Source organism: Manacus candei, unplaced genomic scaffold (assembly GCF_025592945.1).
Source record: "Manacus candei isolate 608988 ecotype Guabito, Panama unplaced genomic scaffold, ASM2559294v1 h1tg000109l, whole genome shotgun sequence".
Taxonomy (NCBI): Eukaryota; Metazoa; Chordata; class Aves; order Passeriformes; family Pipridae; genus Manacus; species Manacus candei.
Genome location: NW_026138157.1, coordinates 1,182,654 through 1,203,004, shown reverse-complemented (window position 1 = coordinate 1,203,004; position 20,351 = coordinate 1,182,654). Strand labels below are relative to the sequence as shown.

The 20,351-nt window shown below is 38.3% G+C and overlaps 1 protein-coding gene across 12 annotated transcripts in view; it reads left to right on the top strand.

Moving 5' to 3' along the window:
* MARK3 (microtubule affinity regulating kinase 3) overlaps positions 1-20,351 on the top strand; it is a 60,573-nt gene that overhangs the window by 14,315 nt on the left and 25,907 nt on the right. For all 12 annotated transcript variants that reach the window (XM_051769486.1, XM_051769488.1, XM_051769484.1 and 9 more), the window contains 5 exons: positions 5,029-5,082; positions 11,632-11,680; positions 12,387-12,452; positions 14,492-14,562; positions 20,003-20,059. In XM_051769486.1, the coding sequence (XP_051625446.1) occupies positions 5,029-5,082; positions 11,632-11,680; positions 12,387-12,452; positions 14,492-14,562; positions 20,003-20,059 (297 nt within the window). The remainder of the gene's footprint in view (positions 1-5,028; positions 5,083-11,631; positions 11,681-12,386; positions 12,453-14,491; positions 14,563-20,002; positions 20,060-20,351) is intronic.

Genomic DNA, 20,351 nt, shown 5'->3' with positions numbered 1-20,351 from the left:
TTGCGAAACCTGTCTCGTGAAGTAAACGTTTACTGGTACCAGCAAGGACTTTTACAGAAAGCTGTGTGGCTGACTGCAGTGCTTTAAGGGAATTTCTCTCTTCTGAGCTAATATGGAGTTCAGTAGCACTAGGAAGAAAAGAGGGGCATGGTTTTGAAAGAGCTGTTGAGAGGGATTTTTTAATTTTTTTTTTGTAAGCTGACAGTTCCAATTGTCTTCTGATGTTAAAGTCAGTGTTCATTTGTAGAGAAAGCTTTTGGTTAATTGCTTTCCTTTTAAGTTCCCTCCTATTTCTACTGATACTTAAAATGGGACATGCTAGTACTTGGTTAGTATTTCTTTGCTGTTATTATAGGTATAGAACTTGGAGATAAGGTGTCATGTGACACACTTTGCAAAAACTGAAGTACATTTTCCTTTATATGCACGTAACTGTTGAATGAACTCTGGTTCGTTATTTTTGTTTGAAATTTCAGCATATAAATGTGACAGTGTAAAATTTTTGTCTGAATTTGGAAAGATTTGAGTACTAGTTTTCTTTAACTCTCATAGAATTGATGTCATTCAGTCAATTCAGAGCATAAATACTTTCCAGGATGTGGCCGTTGGTCCTGGTTACCTAGAATGAGTGTCATTCCTGAGAAGGGAACAATTAAGCTAGTTTTATAGGAATATCTTCAAGGTATTTTAAACTTTTTTTTTTTTCTTAAAAGGGAAATGAGTAAAGTTTGTCTTCTTGCTAGATGAACTGCACAATGTAGATAATAAATACATGTTTTAGATGTCTATGACCAGAATTGTTCACAATGTTCTGGATAGCAATTTCCCCAATGTCATTACTTCACCCTTGCCCTTACAGAAGTCTTTATCTGATCAATCCTTAGGTTGTGGTAACCTTTTTTATGGCTGTTAAATTGATGGGTTTTGCTTGTGATTAACACCACCTTGTACTTTGTTGAATCTCGCTTTCATTGCTAACTCATCTCCAAGGTTGTTTAAATCAGTTTTCCATTGTATTTGATGGTGCCTCTTAACTCCTTCAGCAGACTTAATCATTATGGTTTGACATCCTGTGCCAAGGCCACTGATACAGATATTAAACAAGATTGGTCCCAAGTCTTGCCCTTGAAAAACTCTTACTCATTTATTTCCAACCTGATATCTCTTTAGCCATCTTTTTAGGAAAAAAAAAGCTCTGTGCCCTTTTCAGCTTATCTAGTTCAAAAATTTCCATGCATGCTCCTAGATGAGGCTTTACAATAGTCCAGGTAGTCATATCTTGTGGTTTTCCATAGGGCACAATTAACTATAGGAAAATATGTTGCATTTAACCCTTCTGTCTGTTTCCCTGGTTTTTTCCTGGTAAATTTGAGCTCAAGAATTTTTACAGGAAATTGGAGAAAAAAAAGTTGTCTGATCATTTCTAAATATTGCTCTGCCATTTTCTTGGTAGATGGTAGAAATCTGTGCTGCAAGAATGCGTGGTTTGTTTTTTTTTCCTTAGACTTTCTACTCTTAAGAATTCCAGTGTGGCCTTAGCCAGAGGACACTCATCTTCCTGAATTTGTGATTTCCTGCTTTACACACTCATTCCTGCTGCCTGTCCTGTCTTTGTTCCTTTTCTTTTTTCCATCTTACATACCAAAATCTACAGAGTGATTAGTTTTGGGAGTCACACTTTAATGATTTTTCATCTCTGCTGTCTCCTTGCTGTATTCGAACCCCACTTATCTTCTCCTTGTTATTTGTGTGGCTTTGTTCTTAATGTTCTTTTAAGTGTCCAACTCAGTTTCACTTTATGGCAATTCCTTCTTTATATCTTTGCATTGATTAACTTCCAAGTCTTGAAGCAGATCAGCACTTTTCTGTCACTCCTCGGAGGAGGAGATGTTTGTTCAAGCATTCTTCTAGGGTAGTTGCTCATCTCCTTGCATCTGGAGTCCTTCCCTGTGAATTTTCCTGTTGCTTGAGGTGCAGATTTCATGTTTCCAGCTGGAGTAGGTTCCAGGACTCTTTTCCATTTCCATCTTCAGTGTGTCTGCAGGATGCATGATGAGAGCTCAGCCTCAAATTACAGAAAGGGAGAAATGTTGAGCCCTTCAGGGGATGATCAGAACATCAGCCTAACTTGAGGGGGTTGAATTGTCCTGCAAGGAGTGTGTGGCCTTCAGCTCAGTACAGAGCTTCACTGCACTAGAACTGGTGTTTGGAAACACTCTCCTTTGAGATCCTCTGCCTGGGATAGTGTTATTTGTAGTCTGTCTGCCCTTTCCAAACCACGAATCTTCGTTGTCAATCTGCTTTTGTTCACTCTTTGACTGTAATCCATGTATTTTCTGTTGTAGTTTTATCAAAGGGTGTTTCCTCTGACAAGTTTCCCATACTTGCCAAAATTAATCTAAAAGATAAAACTACCTTTTGCTGTTACTGAGTGGCCAAAATTATTATGGATCCTTCTGTTCATTAAAGACATGTGTTCAGTTAATAGCCAGGGAGTTGAAGTTTCCCAGTGAGGCAGAATTCTTTCAGGATCCAAGTCTGACTCCAAGGAATCTATTGTCATCTTCTTTCCGTTCTTCTCTTGGAAAAAGTGAAATTTGAGAGGGGGAAAACATTCTGAATGGTAGCAGTGTTCCCAACTTCTGATTGCTTTAACTCCCTCATTCAAATCATGTAGGAGGAATTTTTTTAGTTGTGTTATTGTGAATGGTGAAAGCAAAGTTAATTTTAATTCTACTAACAATTTCACGCAGAATATCATGGCTAATGCAGCAGTGTAATAGTGTAGGTGGACTTGCATTCCTCCAGTGTTGGCCATAGCACACAGTATTTGAAACTGTTCCAGATTCACGTCATGTAAAGAGAGAAAAGTTTCTACTTTGGAAGGCACTTTGATGTTTTATTAACTGTGCTTAGTACAATGGAGGATTTTCTTCCTCTGGCTCATCAGAGCTATTCTTGAGGGCACGCTCCCATTGCCTGTGGTTTGGAGACCTTATCAAGGCACCTGAAGTTGCTCCCTGTTCTGATGATGGATTCAAGCTCTCAGAGTCCATGTTAACACATTGTACTCTTAGTGTTCATATGGATAGGAATTCTCTAAACTCACCCTGCCTTTAAGGCTATAATTAGTGCAGTGAACAGGCCTGAGAATCTGTCTTTTGGAAAACTGAGGTGTGTACCTTCCCTATATCTCCAGGGCTGAATTTGTTTGACAGTGTCAGAGACCTCTTCTGATCGTCTGGCACCAGTGCAGAACGAGGGAGGTGAGATGGTTATGCAGAAACCCACTACCTTAAGACTTCGTGGGTTGAAATTCAGAGTTTATATCTTTTAAGATTGACCAGAATGGTACAGCCCAGAACACAAATGAACTTTTTCTGAGTGGAATGCACTTAACAAGTGAACAGCTATCTTCTGTGACATGGGTAGTCTTGGGACACAAGGTCACTTTCAGATAACATTATCTGCTGTTGACAAAAGTAGGGGTCACTCAACATCCAGCATGGATTTATAAGAGATTGCAGGAAGTTAATAACTTTGAACTATTGTCAGAAAGTTAACAACAGGCATAAAAGTAGAGATAAAAATCTTTCATGGTTTCATACACAACTACTAATATAAAAATACCTATTGCTTAATGTGTTTCTCTCCTGTGTTTGTATTTTTGAAGTGATTTCTCAAGGTTTGCAATGGAATTTTGCCTCAGGAAACAGTGATCTTTAATATCAGTAGCCTGCCTTAGAAGAAAATACTCCCCAAAGTAAAAGTATTCTGAGGTGGCTACTTGGCTATGTCTCTTCATATGTTACATCTAGAAGGACCCAAAATAAGTCTTGAATATCAGTTTCAGAAAACATCATATGCATTATATAATTCCATGATGCACCCAAGAGTTGAACACTGTTCCCCTCTTACCCTCTCCATCATGATGATCCATCCCTGTGTTTTTGCACTTGAATGTAGGGATATGGATTTGCTTTGATGTAAGATATTCTTTATTCCATATGGTGCTGATCCCAAGTTAATGAGGAGCAAAGATAGCATGAAGCAACTCAGGGAAATGGGAGCTGTGGCTTGGGAAGGAGCAGCATGTACTGTTTGAGCCAAAAATTGAAGGGGAGTTGGAAGCCCTTGCTTTGCACCAGTGAGGTATTATAATCAGCTGAGTTGCAGCATCTTGCTTCTTTGAGAGGCACCATCTCCTTGGCTTCTGTGGAGCTTCTTCTGGAATGTGTAGTCTTTAATTTAGAAAGGAAAAATACCAATTGGCATGTAATTCTAGAAAGATTCCCATTTCCTGTTCTAACTCATCCAGTATCCAAATTGCATTGCACTGAAATTTCTGTTGCCTATTCATTACTTCAAATCTTCAGGTTCTGACTAGTTACCATGGTACTGAATTTCTATTTTGCTTATTTTGTGACATTTTTATTTTGTTCTTTAATATTTCTATGCAGTATTTACTGAAAAAGATGAGAACCAGTAAAGGAAAGAACTTGCCCAAATTGTTGTACTACAGCCAGTGGGTTTTTTTATTTTTTTTCATATCCATCAGGAAGCAAATTGACACAAATATTTAGTGAATTTCCAAAGATGAGCTTAGTTCCTGCCAAATTTGTGTGGAATTGCTTTAAATTTGCTCAGAAATCTCTTGTTTTTGGAAACTGCCAGTGCCCAGTCACTACTGTGTAATCTGTTGTGTAATTATACTGTGTAAATATTATCTGTAGGCACACTGCTCTCTATAGGGGCACTATCTGGTGTTGGAGCTTCCACTGTCATAACTGTGATGGACTTAATGTCAAGTGAAAGACTCAGTGAACTTCTCTTCTTAATATGCTTAAAATACCAGGGTTTTTCCTCTCTCCTGTTTTTAGTTTAAATACAAGTAGATAATTTGCCGAAGGAACTTAAATGTTTTCTATGTAATTTTCATGTTTTACATTTCTGTTACTGGATTTGAGCATGTTGTAATAGTGTGTTGTTGTTCCTATGGAAAATACTGATAACAAACTCTTCTTTTAGGTTGCCATAAAAATAATTGACAAAACGCAGCTGAACCCAACTAGTCTACAAAAGGTATGTTTTTGCATTTTATCTTTCAACTGTATTTTAACTTGTTTCTCCTCACCACCTCCTTCCATTAACCCTGAATGCCTGTACTGGAGAATCTGAAGCATTGCATACCTTGCACACATCTGAACTACTGTATTTAATAACTAGTTTTGTAACAGATATTTTTGACAGCCCTGCAGTTGTTCAAGCTGAACTTGTACAGAGCTGTAAACTGAGAAAACAGTGGTATTAGCCACTTCCTTTGTCTCCCAAGCTTAGCTGACTCTGTAGAGAGGATGTTTTTGGTTTGGTGTCGTGCCCCCATGTCTCCTTCATGCCGGTCACTTTGTTAAACTTAGAAAGGCAAAGCTTATGTTCTGTCCTCTTAAGCTGGCCTTGAAAATACTGCCTGTGGACTGAAGGCCAGGCTTCAGTCTGTGCTTTTCACGTGATTTGCTGCAGGAGAGGTGATGCAGTTTTATGAAACAAATTGGGGCATGACTATTTGGTTTCTTCCCTCCAGCTTTGAATGTTTAATGTGCTGTTACAGTTGTGTTGCCTTATCTGTTTTAGTACAGAGCGATAAACCCTGCTCTTTCATCAAGCAAGCCAGTCTGGTTTGGAGTGTGTGCAGGAAGTAGATTTAAATGTTACTTTTACGTGGGACTTTTCTAACTTTGTCCTTTTAAGTACTGCAGTCAAAGGCTTTTTGTTTACTTTTGAGTAGTTTGATAAAAAAACTCCTTGCAATATTTCTGTTTGAACAAGAGAATACCCATAACTGAAGTAGTGTAACTAGAGTAAATTGGAGAATATACCCATTTGTATTTTATGCAAATACTAAAAAGATCAGGTGACTAGATATTTTTATCAAGATTAATGGTGCAGAAGTAAATTGGAAAAACAAACAAGTTCTTTTATGGTTTAGTTGAGAGGCAAACAATAACCTATAGAAGAAAGGGTCCGTGTTCCAAGCAGGTAGCAACTTCCTACTGACTCTGTAGGCTGAATAAAAGTGGATAATGTGGTTCCAGTTTTCTTAGAATTTTTCTCTGTTTAACACCTGAGGTTGTTGGTGGTTTTTGGGTAAGCAGGGTGGAAATAAAATGCAAATTAGGTAATATGATGGATTAGATAAAGTTGATCTGTGTGTCGGATCTGCACAACTTGGAATACCTGAAAAAGTTGTTAAATGCTTGAAGCACTTGAAAGATAAAAAAAAGCTGTGTGATACCAAGGGGAGGTGTCAGCACGTGGGAAGAAGGGTCAGAGAGAAGTAGAGAGGCCTTGTTTACAGGCAAAGATGTAAAATCATAATTGTTCAAATGCCGTTATTTGAGGTTGGGTTGTAACGTGAGTTTGATCTCATATCAGGGTACAATGCAAACCTTTTTACAAATCAGAGGTGTTCAGCTGGTAAAGCTACAGGCTGGAAGTGTGCATGATGGTCCTTTGATTCCTGGGTTTCAGCTAGCTCTATCCACTCATGTCTCTCTAATGTTGTAATTTAATTTTTACTTACAACTTATAAAATTATGATTATAAAATGTGATTTGTAATTTGATCTTGTCAACCACTGGGTTTCTTAACTGGGAGTCTGGAAGAACAGTACAAAATAGCAGGGTAGAAGTCCGGTCAGATCTGTGGAGTGAGGTTCGTAACATGTTCTCTCTAAGTTCATTTATTACACGAGCACAGAAAAAGCTTCAGATATGTCAGAGTTCTCAGTTCAGTGCCACAGCCTGGGCGCGTTTGGAGCCAACTGCACACGCGACCTGTGGATGCAGGGGAGGCTGAGAGGGAAGTGCTTCTGACCTTGCACTTCTGGAGGGAGCGATAAAATATTTGAGGTATGGTGGGGAGGGAAGGGCTGTGCCGACAGGAGGGTGTGGTGTGCAGTGTCTCAGCTGCGGTGTAGCTGCATACCCAAGTCATCCTTAGGTGGGGAGACAAATGGTGATTAAGGCTGCCAGTTCTGATTGCTTTGTGTTACATCTTCCACATCGATACTTCAGCTGCCAGGAAGAAGTTAACCTTGTTAAGGACTTGCTTTGCTTTCCGGAGCAGTAATTCCTGGTATGCCCTCGCTGCAGCCCTGACAGCTCGATACTCAGTAGCAGCTCTTCAGAAGGGTCGGGTTTCTGTCTGCTGCTGAGGAAGTCTGTGGCAGCCACATGCAGCCACTCTTTACTGTTGTTTTAGGACCTAATTGCTGCTCTGCTACTCTTGCTTAGTGAAGAGGAAACTGTAACCGGTACTTCCCTGCTTTGAAAGAAAAGGGAATTCTTAGAGCTTTTTTCCCATGCTGGGGGTGTTAGTCATAACCACTGTTCTCCACAAATGCACTTGTGTACCCAGTTGCAGTGAATATCGGTCTCACTGGAAACAAATGCTGATGATACAGTAGTTCACTTCCTCCTAGCCAAAAAAATTGTTTGGTTTTTTCTCTTTTGAATTAGCAATGCCATTATATGCAAGGGGTTTTTTTACCAAGCCCGTATAGTAGCACTAAATCACTTCCCATGTTCCTCTTTTAGAACTTGGCTCCTCAGCCAAATATTTTTGTTCATTATGTGCAGATGTTTTGCCACTTGTTTGGGCCATATTTTTTGTTGAAGCATTTTAGAGTTCTTATACGTCAATTTTAACGTGGACCGTGCCCTTTCTGACTCTCGGTCAGTCAGTGTTTTAAAAACTGCAAGAAAAGGATGAGAATTTAAAATGCTCAGGCTTTTCTGTTTATAACGAGTATCCTTTTCTGTTTTCAATGAGTATCCTTTTCTGTTTTCAAGTTATGGTTAGTTGGGGCAAACAAATTTTGTAAATTTTGTGATTTTGTATTGTCTAAAGGCTTTTTGCTTGAGGCTTTTCATTATATGTAGGGCATATTTCAGTGAAGCAGTTACCAGGAGAAGCCTAATACACAGATCAAACTTGGGCTAGCTTGGGACAACATCTTGTGAAAAGCCTTTCCTCTGGGGAGAAGGCAGCCAGGGGAGTTTGGTGCTCTGCAGCTGACAACTGTACTGAGTTGCTTTTTAGCAAACTTTTTCCACATTTTTAAAATATTTTGCTACTGAAAGCCTTGCAGTAGCTGTTGCAGGAACACTTCTGATCTGTCTTTTGCTGTGTTCAAAGAAAGTTGGCCTAAGAGAACCAGCTTCCATTGCTGGCTTGTTGGGCTTTTTTTATTCAGTTTGTTGGCAGCAGCATTAATTAAATGCGATTCTTTCCCTGTATCTGACATGGCTTACAGTCAAAGGACCGGACCACAACAAAGCTGAAAGCCATTTGTTTGGCAGACAAGGATGTTTGTCTTTGCCTGGAAACATTTGTAGAGCTCCTGTTGACGGAAAATGAGCTGTTCAGCAAGCTGGGAGTAGTTTTTAATCTCTGTATTAGAAATTAAACTGATGAGAACTGGTTTCTGGTTTTTGTCTGCCTTTATAGTCTCATTAGGACAAGTAAGTTCTTAAAACTAAGAAAATAATTTTCTGTATTGAGAACCTTCATGTTACATCTTCTGATATTATACCTTGTTCTGTGTTCCTGTGGCAGGGAACCCCAGAGATGTGAGGTTTTATCATACCTGGCTTCTGCAGTGGATTTTACTGTGTGGTGATAGTTACTACTTCATTTGCTATAAGTTGATTCATATAGTATTTGGGGGGAGTGAAATCTATGAAATCTCTATTCAGCACACTGTGTGAAAGTTGTATGATGTTTTACATCATATTCCTCTATCAGAAGTAGACTATAATACATAACAGAATGTCAGGCATTTGCAGATGTCCCTGTGGAAGTTGCTATCTGTGTCAAAATGCTACATATAACAGTTAAACTGACAAACAGTGCGCAATCTGAAGTGCATTTATCTAACTAAAATTATAAAAATAAAAATACTTCAGAATAGGATACAACCGCCACCGTATTCTTTTATTAATTTCCTCTGAGACAAAAATAGTCTTTTATTAAGAGAGCTTATTTCTAGTCACCCACTTCAACAAATGGCTCATAATGTAGAATGTGGTTTTTAACACGCTGCATTTCGGTTAGTAATGCAGAGTAGTTGTCTTGTGGACCAATGTTTTGATGAGTCTGATCCATAGCCTTTATCTTGAGTATTGGGGGTGGGAGGTATCAGATATCAATTTAGAATGAATTAAACAAAGTGTCTTCAAAACTGCAAAAACTCATCACAGGCTTTCAGTTATATAAGCTGTGATTAAAAGTGTTAATGGAGAATTCAGAATACATTATACACCAGTTCAGCTGAACTGAATGAAAAACAAGAAAAAAATAGCTATAGATTAAACTGCTTTTAAGTTTCTGATGATCAGTAGAAAGATGATGTAGTCTGCCTTCTTTGATTACATATGAAAAAGCCCCAGAAATAACATAGTTCAAAAAAAGAAAAGAAGGCAATTTTACCTCTCTGGAGGATAAAGAAAACATGCATGTGTAGGTTTTGAAACTATTTTGTATGGCCAATAATTTACTTGATCAGTCAACCTCGGTTGCATTTAAGCAGCTTGATTTATTTGAAACCTTGCATTTTCTTTTGATAAAAGTCCCAAAGGCACAAGGATTTTGTTTTGTTCACTCTTGGGTTGGTTTTTGTTTGTTTCCAATGTTTTACTTCTTTTTTTATTTTGCTTTTATTGAGTAAATACACTTACAGATTTGAGTTGCTGGTAATCCATGTAGACATATTAAATGTCTTCACTTTATCTGAAATCTGACCTGAGGCATATCTTGCAGCAGCACTTTTTCTTCCTTACTGTTAATGACAATGCCACTATCCTTTATTTACAAAACTCCTGGGTTTTTTCCCACGTCTGCATTCCACTGGAGGTGTGGACTTATGTTCTGCTTCAGTCTCTTTACATTAAGTTCAAAATGATCTTTTAGCTTACTAGTATTCCTGTAGAAATTAGTGTTGGATTTCTTGTAAAACCTCTTGATTACTCCTACTTTTTGAAGCATGCTGTTAGAAAATAACTGATGCTTAAGAACATCAACCCTCTGGAGCCTTGGGCTGGCATGGAGGGAGCTGTAGAGGGAGAACAGCTACACGCTCGACTGCCATATAGTGTGCTGCATAAAAAGAGAATTCTTTGGCTTTCTGAATACTGTAGTATTTGTGCTTCAAGTTTTTTGTAATAATATTTTATCTTGGAACTACTTTTAATTCATCTGCTATTAACTAGCTTCAGTAAAAACCATGCTTTACATTGCAATAACAACACCTGCAGCATTTTTAGTATTACAGTTGCAAGTTTATGTGTATCTTAAAATAGTCTTTTGCAGAAGAGTTTTAAGAGGTGCAAATAATTAACAACTGATCAGTAATAGACTTTGCCTTCATTTGTAGTTTTAAGTCTCATTCCCCTATTATCATTCAGTTGCAGGAGGACAGAGTTTACTCTGTGACAGGCAAAGTTGAAATCTTCAGAAATAATTAATTACTCAAGCAAAACCCTCTAAACATGGCCATTGGCATGGTGGGGAGGGACAGACACAGGGCATAGGACATGACAAGATCCTTACAATCAGTGTGCTGTCTCTGGATTCAGGACAGTGGGTGTAATGTCATGCTGCAGCTTGAAATGGGCAGCTGTCCCTCACCACCCATCCTGCCAAAATAGATATGCTGGGGTGGGCTAGAGAGTGCTTTTATGTGGGGGAGTTGTGTGTCTTATGAGATTTTTCTGTTAAATTAATTCCTAGACCTTGTGAGTCAGTCTGGGTTAACACCAGTGCTTGCATAAAGGGAAGAAGCACGATGGGGTCAGGAAAACACCGTTTGTGTTCTGCCCTATTAATTTTGGCAAGTACGTTCATCGCGTTGCACTGGCCAGGCGGGCTCGGAGACTGGATGTCTGGCAGTGAGTCAGAGGAGCTGTGCTGGCAGACCCAGGACTAGATGCTGCTGGCCCTCAGTCGCCTTGCAGGAATGCTTCTGAAGGGCTGAGGGGTGGCCTTGTCTTCCCATCTCTCCTTAAAACTTGCTCCTTGCTGGTGTACTCAGATAACACACTTTTTGTGTGATATAAGCAGCTGGTGTTGCACCGGTGAGCTGCTGTGGCAGCACAGCAGTTCTTTGGCTTTAATGAAGTATTGAAGAATGCTGAATTTATACTAGTAGTGTACTGCAGTGGTCTTGTAAAGATGTTCAGGTGGGAGTTCACAAAACTTTGGAACCTGTTTCCAAGTGAAGGATCTGTGAGATGTACTGGTCAGCAAGCAACTCAACTGCATGGGCTCACAATGGTCTTGTGGCCCCAAAAGTCCACAAACCACAGAGCTAAGGTCACTTCTTTCCTGAGCTGTCTGGACCCCTTTGTGGGTATTTTCAAGTTTTTGAGGGCTGATTTGTTTAGGAGGGGTGTTAAAAGAAGCATACACTTAACTCTTCCCTCCAGTAAGAGCTTCTTTCATGGACTTCATTGAAATGCTAATAACGTTTGCCCTTTGTGTTTAAATAACTGTATCAAAATCATCAGTCTTCAGGAAAAATGGCTGTTTGTTACCGATTTCACTAACTTACTTCATGTTTTATGTTTATTTCAGCTCTTTAGAGAAGTAAGAATAATGAAGATCTTAAATCATCCAAATATAGGTACCTTGTTTCTTTCACGTAATTTCCAATTGGAGAAATTTTTGCTTTTTCATTGTTAAAATCGTTGTGGTATGAGTTTAAAAGATTATTTTGCGTTAGGGTATCTGTAAAATAGCAGTAATAAATACTGTTCCAGAACTGTGTGTTTACAAAAAAAACCCCAACAAACATTTTGGTCCCTTTGCACAAAACTGTTGCATAGCTAACTGATAATTTTGCTCCTTTTGAGTATAATACTGACTTCTACTGAATTCAGGCTCTCATTAAAAATAAGTACATACACCAAAATCAAGAAGTGGTCAAGAATTTGCTCGAGATTGTACATTTAAATGATGTAGTGTTGTTATAGGACTGTCAGCAAACTGACTGATAACTGATTTGTCACCATGTATGCCAGTTCAGTGCATAGAAGTGGCTATTGTTGATGCTCAAATATGTGGAAGTTCTGCTTACTTTAGTTGCTTTCCCATGTAGCAGAAGCAAAGTATTGTTTCTTGAGAATATGTTGTTCTGTATGAGTTGACAAAATGTTTTATAGTACTTTCTGTCTAGGAATGTTTGACAGAAATAGCTTCTTTAAAGAGTCTGATATTGTCCAGTAGCAAGCAAATAGTTTGGGGTATTTTTCTGTGACAGAATTATCTGTGGGGCTAACATAATATTTATGCAGCTAGTTAACTGGTAAATAAATGTCTTTCTTTTCTAGTGAAGCTATTTGAAGTCATTGAAACTGAAAAAACTCTCTATTTAATAATGGAATATGCAAGTGGGGGTAAGTACCTCTGCTGTGGTGACACATGTAAGCAAATTGCCAAGTAAGGGAAGTACTTGTTTTCTTTAAAGTTTTGCTTGCTTTTTCAGCATATCTTATCAAAGCAGTGTAAGATATTAAGGAAAATATTTAATATTCTTTGGGACTTCTTTGGTCAATATAAATATAACTTATAAAACCAACTTCTAAACTTATTACTACTTAGTAACAATTTCTTTTTTTTTCACAACTCAAATTTAATGGGAGTCTTTTTTTTTCGGACGTCAGTTGTTTTCAGGGAAAATCAGCATTGAATTCAGATTCTGACATTGGATTACATGAAGTTTAATGAATTACTACAAATAAAACCAGATTCTCTACCTGCCTATGTTTTCTTCTGGTAGTTCCCTAACTGGTCAGCCAAGATTAGCCTAAACAGGAGCAGAGTGGGTATAATACCATTAAAATATTGTCTAGTACAGGTGTTTGGGGAAGCATCTCTGTGCTGTTTGGTGGTTCTAGACTTAGAAGTGAAGTCCTATTGCCATCTAGTGATTATCTTCTAGGAGGTAGAAAGGCCAGTGGTTCTCTAAAGCAGTGAAGATCTTTCTTGGGATGATAAGGGAGAGATACATACTGTGCTGGTCTAAAAGGCCAAGAGCAGTACCTTTTGATGTACCAGGCTATGCAAGACAGAAATGGCTGGTAATCTCAATGGCAGGCTTCAGTTCCCCATATTTTCTCTTTATCAAGGTACAGGTCATCATGATGCACATGAACTCTGCCTGCAGGATGAGAGAAACTATTGCTACAGCTGCAACACTTCACATAAATTGGGGATAATTCTTTCTCTGCTGTGTTTTTCCCTGAATTATGAAGAAGTGTTCAGGTTTGCTGCTTCAAGGTTTTTTAAGAAACAGCTGTGATATACAACTGAGAGTTATCTGAGTTGAGTATTAAATAAACACCACAGGGAAGTAAGGCTATTTTGTAGGAAATCCTGACATTCCCTCAGATGGCTCAGTTGTTGCTTTTCTTTCTGCATGACTGCAGTTTTTTTTATTGCAATTTGGTGGAGTTGCTTCTTGTAAAAAATAAATGTGAAGTTACTCATCTCTTCCCGTGTGAGGTGGCTGTCTACAAAATAATGTTTTCTTGCTTAGTAGAGAATATTTAAATATTTGATCCACTTCTAAAATTCTTACGATTTTTGCATATTAGTGAGGAATTTTTAAAACTGCCTATTAGTCTGTGTTTGTAGATCTTATGTACAAGAGCGTTGGCTTTTGGTGATGAAAATCTCCCATGCTTTCACAAAGAGTCAGTACTTCATGGGCCAGTTGTCCTCAGCTAAAGCTCAAACACTGTAGTCTATATTGGTGTGCTGAAAAATGACTGCATGGATTAAAGGGGGGAAAAAAACCAAAACACAGCAGATCTTTAGTAAACTTTAGTTATCCACAGCCATACAACAGTGGGTTTGTTCCAGAGTAGTCCTTCTCAGTGTATTTTACAGGTCTGATGGTTGTGTGATGGATTATGTCAGTGTGTCCTGGTATGCTCATTATTGTGACCTTCCTTGTGAGTATCTCTTCCAAGCCTAGGTTAAAGCTGAGATTTCTGATTTTTTTTAGAACAATTTTATATGTAAGCACAAATTAAAATTCTAGTGTTGGTATGATGGTATTTACAAATATCGTCAGATGTTCTAATATTTGAAGCTTTTTTTTTCCTGTGGGTCAAAAGAAACCCTTGTGAGAAAGTCTGTGAAGGAGTACATGTCATCTTTGTTTACAAAACAGAAGTATGCTGCTCAGTTTCTGTCCTAAGTAATTGGAAGGAAATGGTTTCCTTTGTCTATATCCAGTCACTCATTACTTTCTTGTAAAAGAGATGATGGTGTAGTAAATTGCACAGCAGTTGTGCCTTGTTCTCTTAAGCTATCCTGTAATCATAAACTTGAAGTATAATCGTTCCAGTGAAGCTGCTGTGGGGAACTGCTGGAGAGGAATTTCTGCATTCTGAAATTGGCATTAATGTATCTCATTATTGAATTGTAGGGGAAGTGTTTGACTATCTGGTTGCACATGGAAGAATGAAGGAAAAGGAGGCTAGAGCTAAATTTAGACAGGTATGTATAACATTCCTATATGTCAGCTTTCCCCCCGCCCCTGTTTTTGCTGAAATGAGTAAAACAGCTGTCCTTCGTGTTTGACTTACAGCAGTGTGCAGCATGTTGGGGACTTGTAGCTCTGAGGGAGAAAAAACTTAGGTGTCAGTAGTACTTTGAAGGAGTTAGTAGTCCATTTAGTGGTGCTGGTTTCCTTAGTGCTGGGTGCCAGGGTGTCCAGGAGTGCCAGAACACAGAGACTGCTTGATCTGGAAGCGTATTCCATTCCAAAATGCATTTCCTCTGGGTTGATTTTGTATGTCCTTAACCCAGCAGGTTTGTAGCATTTTGGAAGTTATTCAAATGTAACAGGCTACAAACAGGCCAGTTTCAAAACACAGACGGTGCAAGTAACAGGGGTCTGGTCACATCCATCTGCTAGCATGAGAAGATGCTGTTGAGTAGTTGTTCTGAAAAGTCATGGAGAAGTAATTTTCTAGGCTTGTTAGTTAAGTTTTCTTTATGATGGATAAACTAGCCCTGCCAAGATGTTGGAATTTCATTGATCTGTAAAAAGCATTTCCATTCCACAGGAAAGCAGTACTGAACATAACCAGATATTTTTGCATAACTACTTAAAATCCAAATGTTTGCTCTCGTAGCATCTAGAGTTTCATTTGCAGATCTGACAGGTCTGGTACACTTGTTTTCTGCTCGTGTGCAGAATTTGTCTGTTATTTCCATCCCTTTGGTCACTTGGATAACCTAGGTAATAATGTGAAAAGCAGAAAGTATCAAAATTATGCTCCAACTTAATGGCACATTAAAATAATAAGTAGAGACAAAAGTGTTATTGAACTCTAGGAGTTTTGAACTGGTGAATTGTGTCAACCAGTTTCCCTGTTGGAAGGGGAGGCTTGGATGGCTTCACTTCCTAAGTGTAACCATACATAGAAGAAATTTGATATGAGACTTCCAGGAAATTAATTAATGACTTTCACAAAAATGCTTTGTAAAGAAAATTTCTACACTTCTCTAACGTGGTTAGTGTGACTGAAAAGAACAAACTAGGAACTAGGAAACTGTGCCACAACTGTTTTGCTCCCTCTGTCTCACATAGTAAGAGTTGTGTGAAAGCAATATAAGCAATAAGCTTAAAAGTAGCAATGCAAGTAAAAAAACCCAAATGTATTAACCCAACGTAAGGAGGCATTTCTATGAAATCCATGTTCCTTTGTTTTCTCTCCTCTCCTTATATCTTGTATTTACCCTTTTTAATCTTTTGGGGGAAAAAGCCCCACCAAAATCACCACCACCAAACAAACAAAACAACCCAAAAGCAGCTGTAGACTTCATATCCCCAGAAGTAATTTTTGATTACTGGAGTTACAGAGCTTGATAGTAAGGAAAACTTTTCTTCCTCTTTAACAAAGTCTTGCATGTCTTTTTAAAGCTGCTTCCTTCCCTTTTGCATTCTGGCAGATAGAGAACTTTCCTTTGAGATGGAGGGCTTCTGGTATGTGTTTCTGTGCTGTGTTGGAGTAGATGCTATAGGATGTGGAGCAGTCGTTCCCACTTCAACCATCTCTTCTAAATCCCAGACTGTTGCCTTTCTCTTTGTAGTGACTTGAAGAGCTTCAGAGTAACATGAGAGGATTGACTGTTCTCTCTGACATGTGAATATTGAAAATTTCTACTGATACAGTTCTCTGCTCTTGGTCCTCAGTTTCTTTTATCAGGAGCTGTGTGGAAAAAGATCTTGCAGTAATTACATTGAAATTGCATGTTTGTTCACCGAATACCTATTTTTTTCTAATAATTTGACTCCCCTTTAAATGAAAACTTACAGAAACAGGTCAAACATGTTTTACAGGTACGCTTAGTGCTTAATTTTATGGGATAATGTGAGTAGTACAGGATATATGTAGCTTCATTTTTCAAAAAGAAATGTGAAGGGAAAGAATTTAAAAGGGAGTTACCTACTGAGCTAGGTATTTGTCCCATCAAGAGTTGATTTTTTTTTTTTTTGTATTTCAGATACTCAGCTTGATTTTTATTTTTTTTTTGTGGTGTGTTTTTTTTACTTCAGTAGAATAAATGCTGTTTGTAAAGATATATAGATGCCTTCACTTGTATGCACTGAAATACACAGAAGTATGTTTCCAGTTTTTTCTTATAAGTCTCCTGGCACAGGCAGCTGTGCTCTGTCGTCCCTCAGCAGCTGACTTTCTGGCTGCTGAGCTCAAGCAGTTTTAGAGGACCTTGATCTCAAAGATGGGAGGTTCTTGAGAGCTTCAAAAGCCTCAGTTCCTGGGAAAAGAAGAGAGAACCCTAGAAATGAGCTGAGGAGAGAAATTGTAGCACGAGCTGATTATGCTTTGCTAGAGGGAAGAGCATTCGTGTAGGATGAAAGTCAGGTAACTTTGATCAGAGCTTGGCATTTATTAGATGCTGAAACTCAGGCTGAGGGACAGTGTCAAAGGAAACTAGATCTTACTGGGTTCACGGGTCATAAAACTATTCATTTCACCTTACTGTAGTCCTGGAATAGCTTCCTATCGCTTTTAGCCATTGTTGGAGGAAGAATGCACTCTGCAGACCTTTTATCTGATGCAGTGCAGCTGTTCTCTGTTAGATAGAGACTTATGACATAATAGGCATTTATTTTTTTTTGAATTTGTTAACTGGTTTAACAGACGGTGGCTCTTTTCAAACTGAAGAAACAGTTGTGCCCTGGTTTTGAGTTTAGTTCTTACAATAGGTTGTATTATATCTTGTTTTCAGATCAGGTTTCTTCTTTCAGTAGATGTGATTTCTGGATCAAACACTTGTGTTTTGTCTGAAAAGACACTTCCTCTCTAGCAGGCAAAGAGCAGAATTCAGCAATTCTCTTTTCTTTGCTTGTTAAAAAAATATAATTTTTAGTCATTTTGTTAAATATAGTAAGGTTTTTAGCAGGAAAAAGAATGATGTAAAAGACGGTAATCACATTATTCCAGTCGCACTTGACAAGGAACACAGGAGAAATTACAGCTCTAAAAATACAACTATGCTGTATAGTTCTCCATTTCAAACTCCTTCTGTGTAACCATGTGTGAGAAATTCAAATCCAGAATGTTTTGCATTCTTAATGTTACCTTGTTCTTCCCCCTTACAGGCTTTCAAGCAGTTCTGGTTCAATCTAATCCTTTTTCCAGAAAAGTCTGATGCAGGGCAGGGGATCTCCTTAAATTCATGTGTATTAATTCCCTCTCTTTTCTACAACCAATTAGATCTGGCCTTCTACAGTCTTCCCACTGTTTTCCTGCAGAAGTAGTTTAGAATTCTTAATGCTGGTAGATGTTAGGACAGATCTTGGAAAATAAAATATCCACAAAATACATCTTATATGTTCCAGTAAAGAAACAGAATACTCCTGGCAGTGTGGAAGGGACCTTGAGAGGTCATTTATCTATCCTTTTGTCATTTAATCCTTAAAAAAGATGGTTTCTCTGCCTAGAGGTAACTTGTTCTAACTTGTTCTTTAAAACCTATGTTTATACAGATTTTTGAAATGCCTCCTAAGAAATGTATTTCAGTGCTCCAGTTGTTACCTCTAGCAAAAACCTCAGATGTTTCTTCTCCTCTTCTCACCTGCCAACTGTCAGAAAATTCCTCACACTCAAGTGGGTGGGAAGTGAGGGACTGTCAATGGAAACAGTGATGGAAGGTGGAAGAAAAGAGAGTCAGTCTGATGGCAGCCATGCTTTGTGCTGTTTTTCATTCAGTTATGACTGCTGTTCTTCAATTATTAATGTCATACACATTGCCTTATTTCGCTTCCATGTGGATTGGACTCCCTTCTGCAGTCTCTGTGCCATCCTGTTGCAGTGCAGGGTAGTTCAAAAGCCTCTCCAAAGGAGGCTACTGATTGATCATCTGCTCAACCTTCCGCTCTTAGGCAGTCACAATGAAAGCAGTTCAGGAGTAAGTGGTATAGTGCTGTGTCTCTGCAGTCCTGAATAAAGCTTGAGGTGTTTGTCATGCTGTCAGCCTCGGGAGCCTCTGCAGAGTGAGCTTGTGACTGGTGCTGAGGTAACGGTAGCAGAGAGGAAAGGAAAGGAAAGGAAACCAAAAGGATGGTACAAGCTGTGACGTGGGAGCACTTTGGCAATTTCAGTATCGGTAAAAAGCTGAACTTGGGGTCTGAAAGAGGGAACCAGTACATAAAGAAACAAGCAAAACCAGAATGAAAGCATAGGGAATGGAAATAGTACTTCAGCTTTTCATAGACTGCTTGGTTTCTAAGGTGGCATTGTGCACACGTGTGATGCAGTAATACAGGGCACAAACATCCTACTGGTGGTTATGTTTCAAATACAAAATATACTGGCACATCAGTTCTTTGGCTTACCAAGAACCTTATTTTCATCTACTCTGAATACTGAGGGAAGAGAACCTTTGTTCCTTAGCAGTACAGGAGGATCCTTACACTAAGCTGGGTGATGTGATCATGAGTTAGTTTTTTAACAGTAGTGCTATGTCATCTTTCTGTATTGAAAATCTTCTTAATCTTGTATGGAGGCTGAAGATACTTTTTTTTTTGAACATAGTTATTATTTTTGTGTGCAGTTCCACTTATTTTAAGAAATCATAACATCTGCCTCAATTCTGACCATGTATACACAGCAAATAAAATGCATTTGACTGCATTTGTGATAATGTAAGAATAATACTTTATCCAAGTTTTCCATACGTGCAGAGTTCTGCAGCAATGCTTATGACTGAAGAAGCAATGTACTATGACACTGCACTGTGTAAAAAGCTTATATAGTTTGGTATATAAAGCAGGAAAAACTTAATGATATTCAGAAATTATGCTGGAAGAAATGATCCCATTACACTTGAGAGACATAGAGAGTTTTTTCCATTGGACTTGCTACTCTTTTGTAATATACAAAATGCAATAAACCATATGCACTTAGACAGCAGATCTCTGTCAGATGTGTGGTTGCTTCTCACTGCTTAAGTTTTGACAAACAGGCTGTTTCCCAGTAGTTTTTCCAGTAGCTAAAGCCCACTTCTTACCTTTTTCTCTCTGTGTTGTGGCATGAAAAATCACCTTCGGAGAAGGTCTGGAAAACATCAGTCTAGGGGGAAAGCTTTTATAGCTGTATACAGTATTGGAATGGAAATACTTCAGTAACCTTTCTGAAAGTCATTGCTTCTACTGGTCTATAATTAGCCACACAGGAAAAACAAAATCCTCGTTCAAGTATAGGAGAAAACAAATAGATCAAATAACAAACACCCAAGTTATTTAGCAGCTTTTCCCCAAATATGCTGGCCACTGTAGTAGTTGGTTACACAGCTCTGAGTGAATAAGTGTATGTCAACTTCAGTAGTCAATGTTGAAATCTTTTATTATATGTCATGTTTCTTTGAGATGACACTTACATAATTTGACTTGTTTTCTATCCAGATAGTATCTGCAGTGCAGTATTGCCATCAAAAGCATATTGTTCATAGAGATCTCAAGGTGAGTAAGAAAAAGTGTGTGCAGTGTATGTGTGTCAGCTTCTGTATCTGTGTGTGTGGTCTTTATTGTGCCAATAAAATGTAGTGTATACTAAGCTTTCTGATTTATTAATTTATTTGTTTGCACGTGTTTAGCAAGTTTTGAGAACTATTTACAGTTTAGAACCATTTCAAATGAAGAGGATTTATAAGGCTTTTAAATACAGAAATTTAATGGCTGCTGAAAGATAACCTGTCACCTTGTGGTCACATTCAGATCTGATCCAGGTCAGTGTTAGCTCAGAAATCTTTTT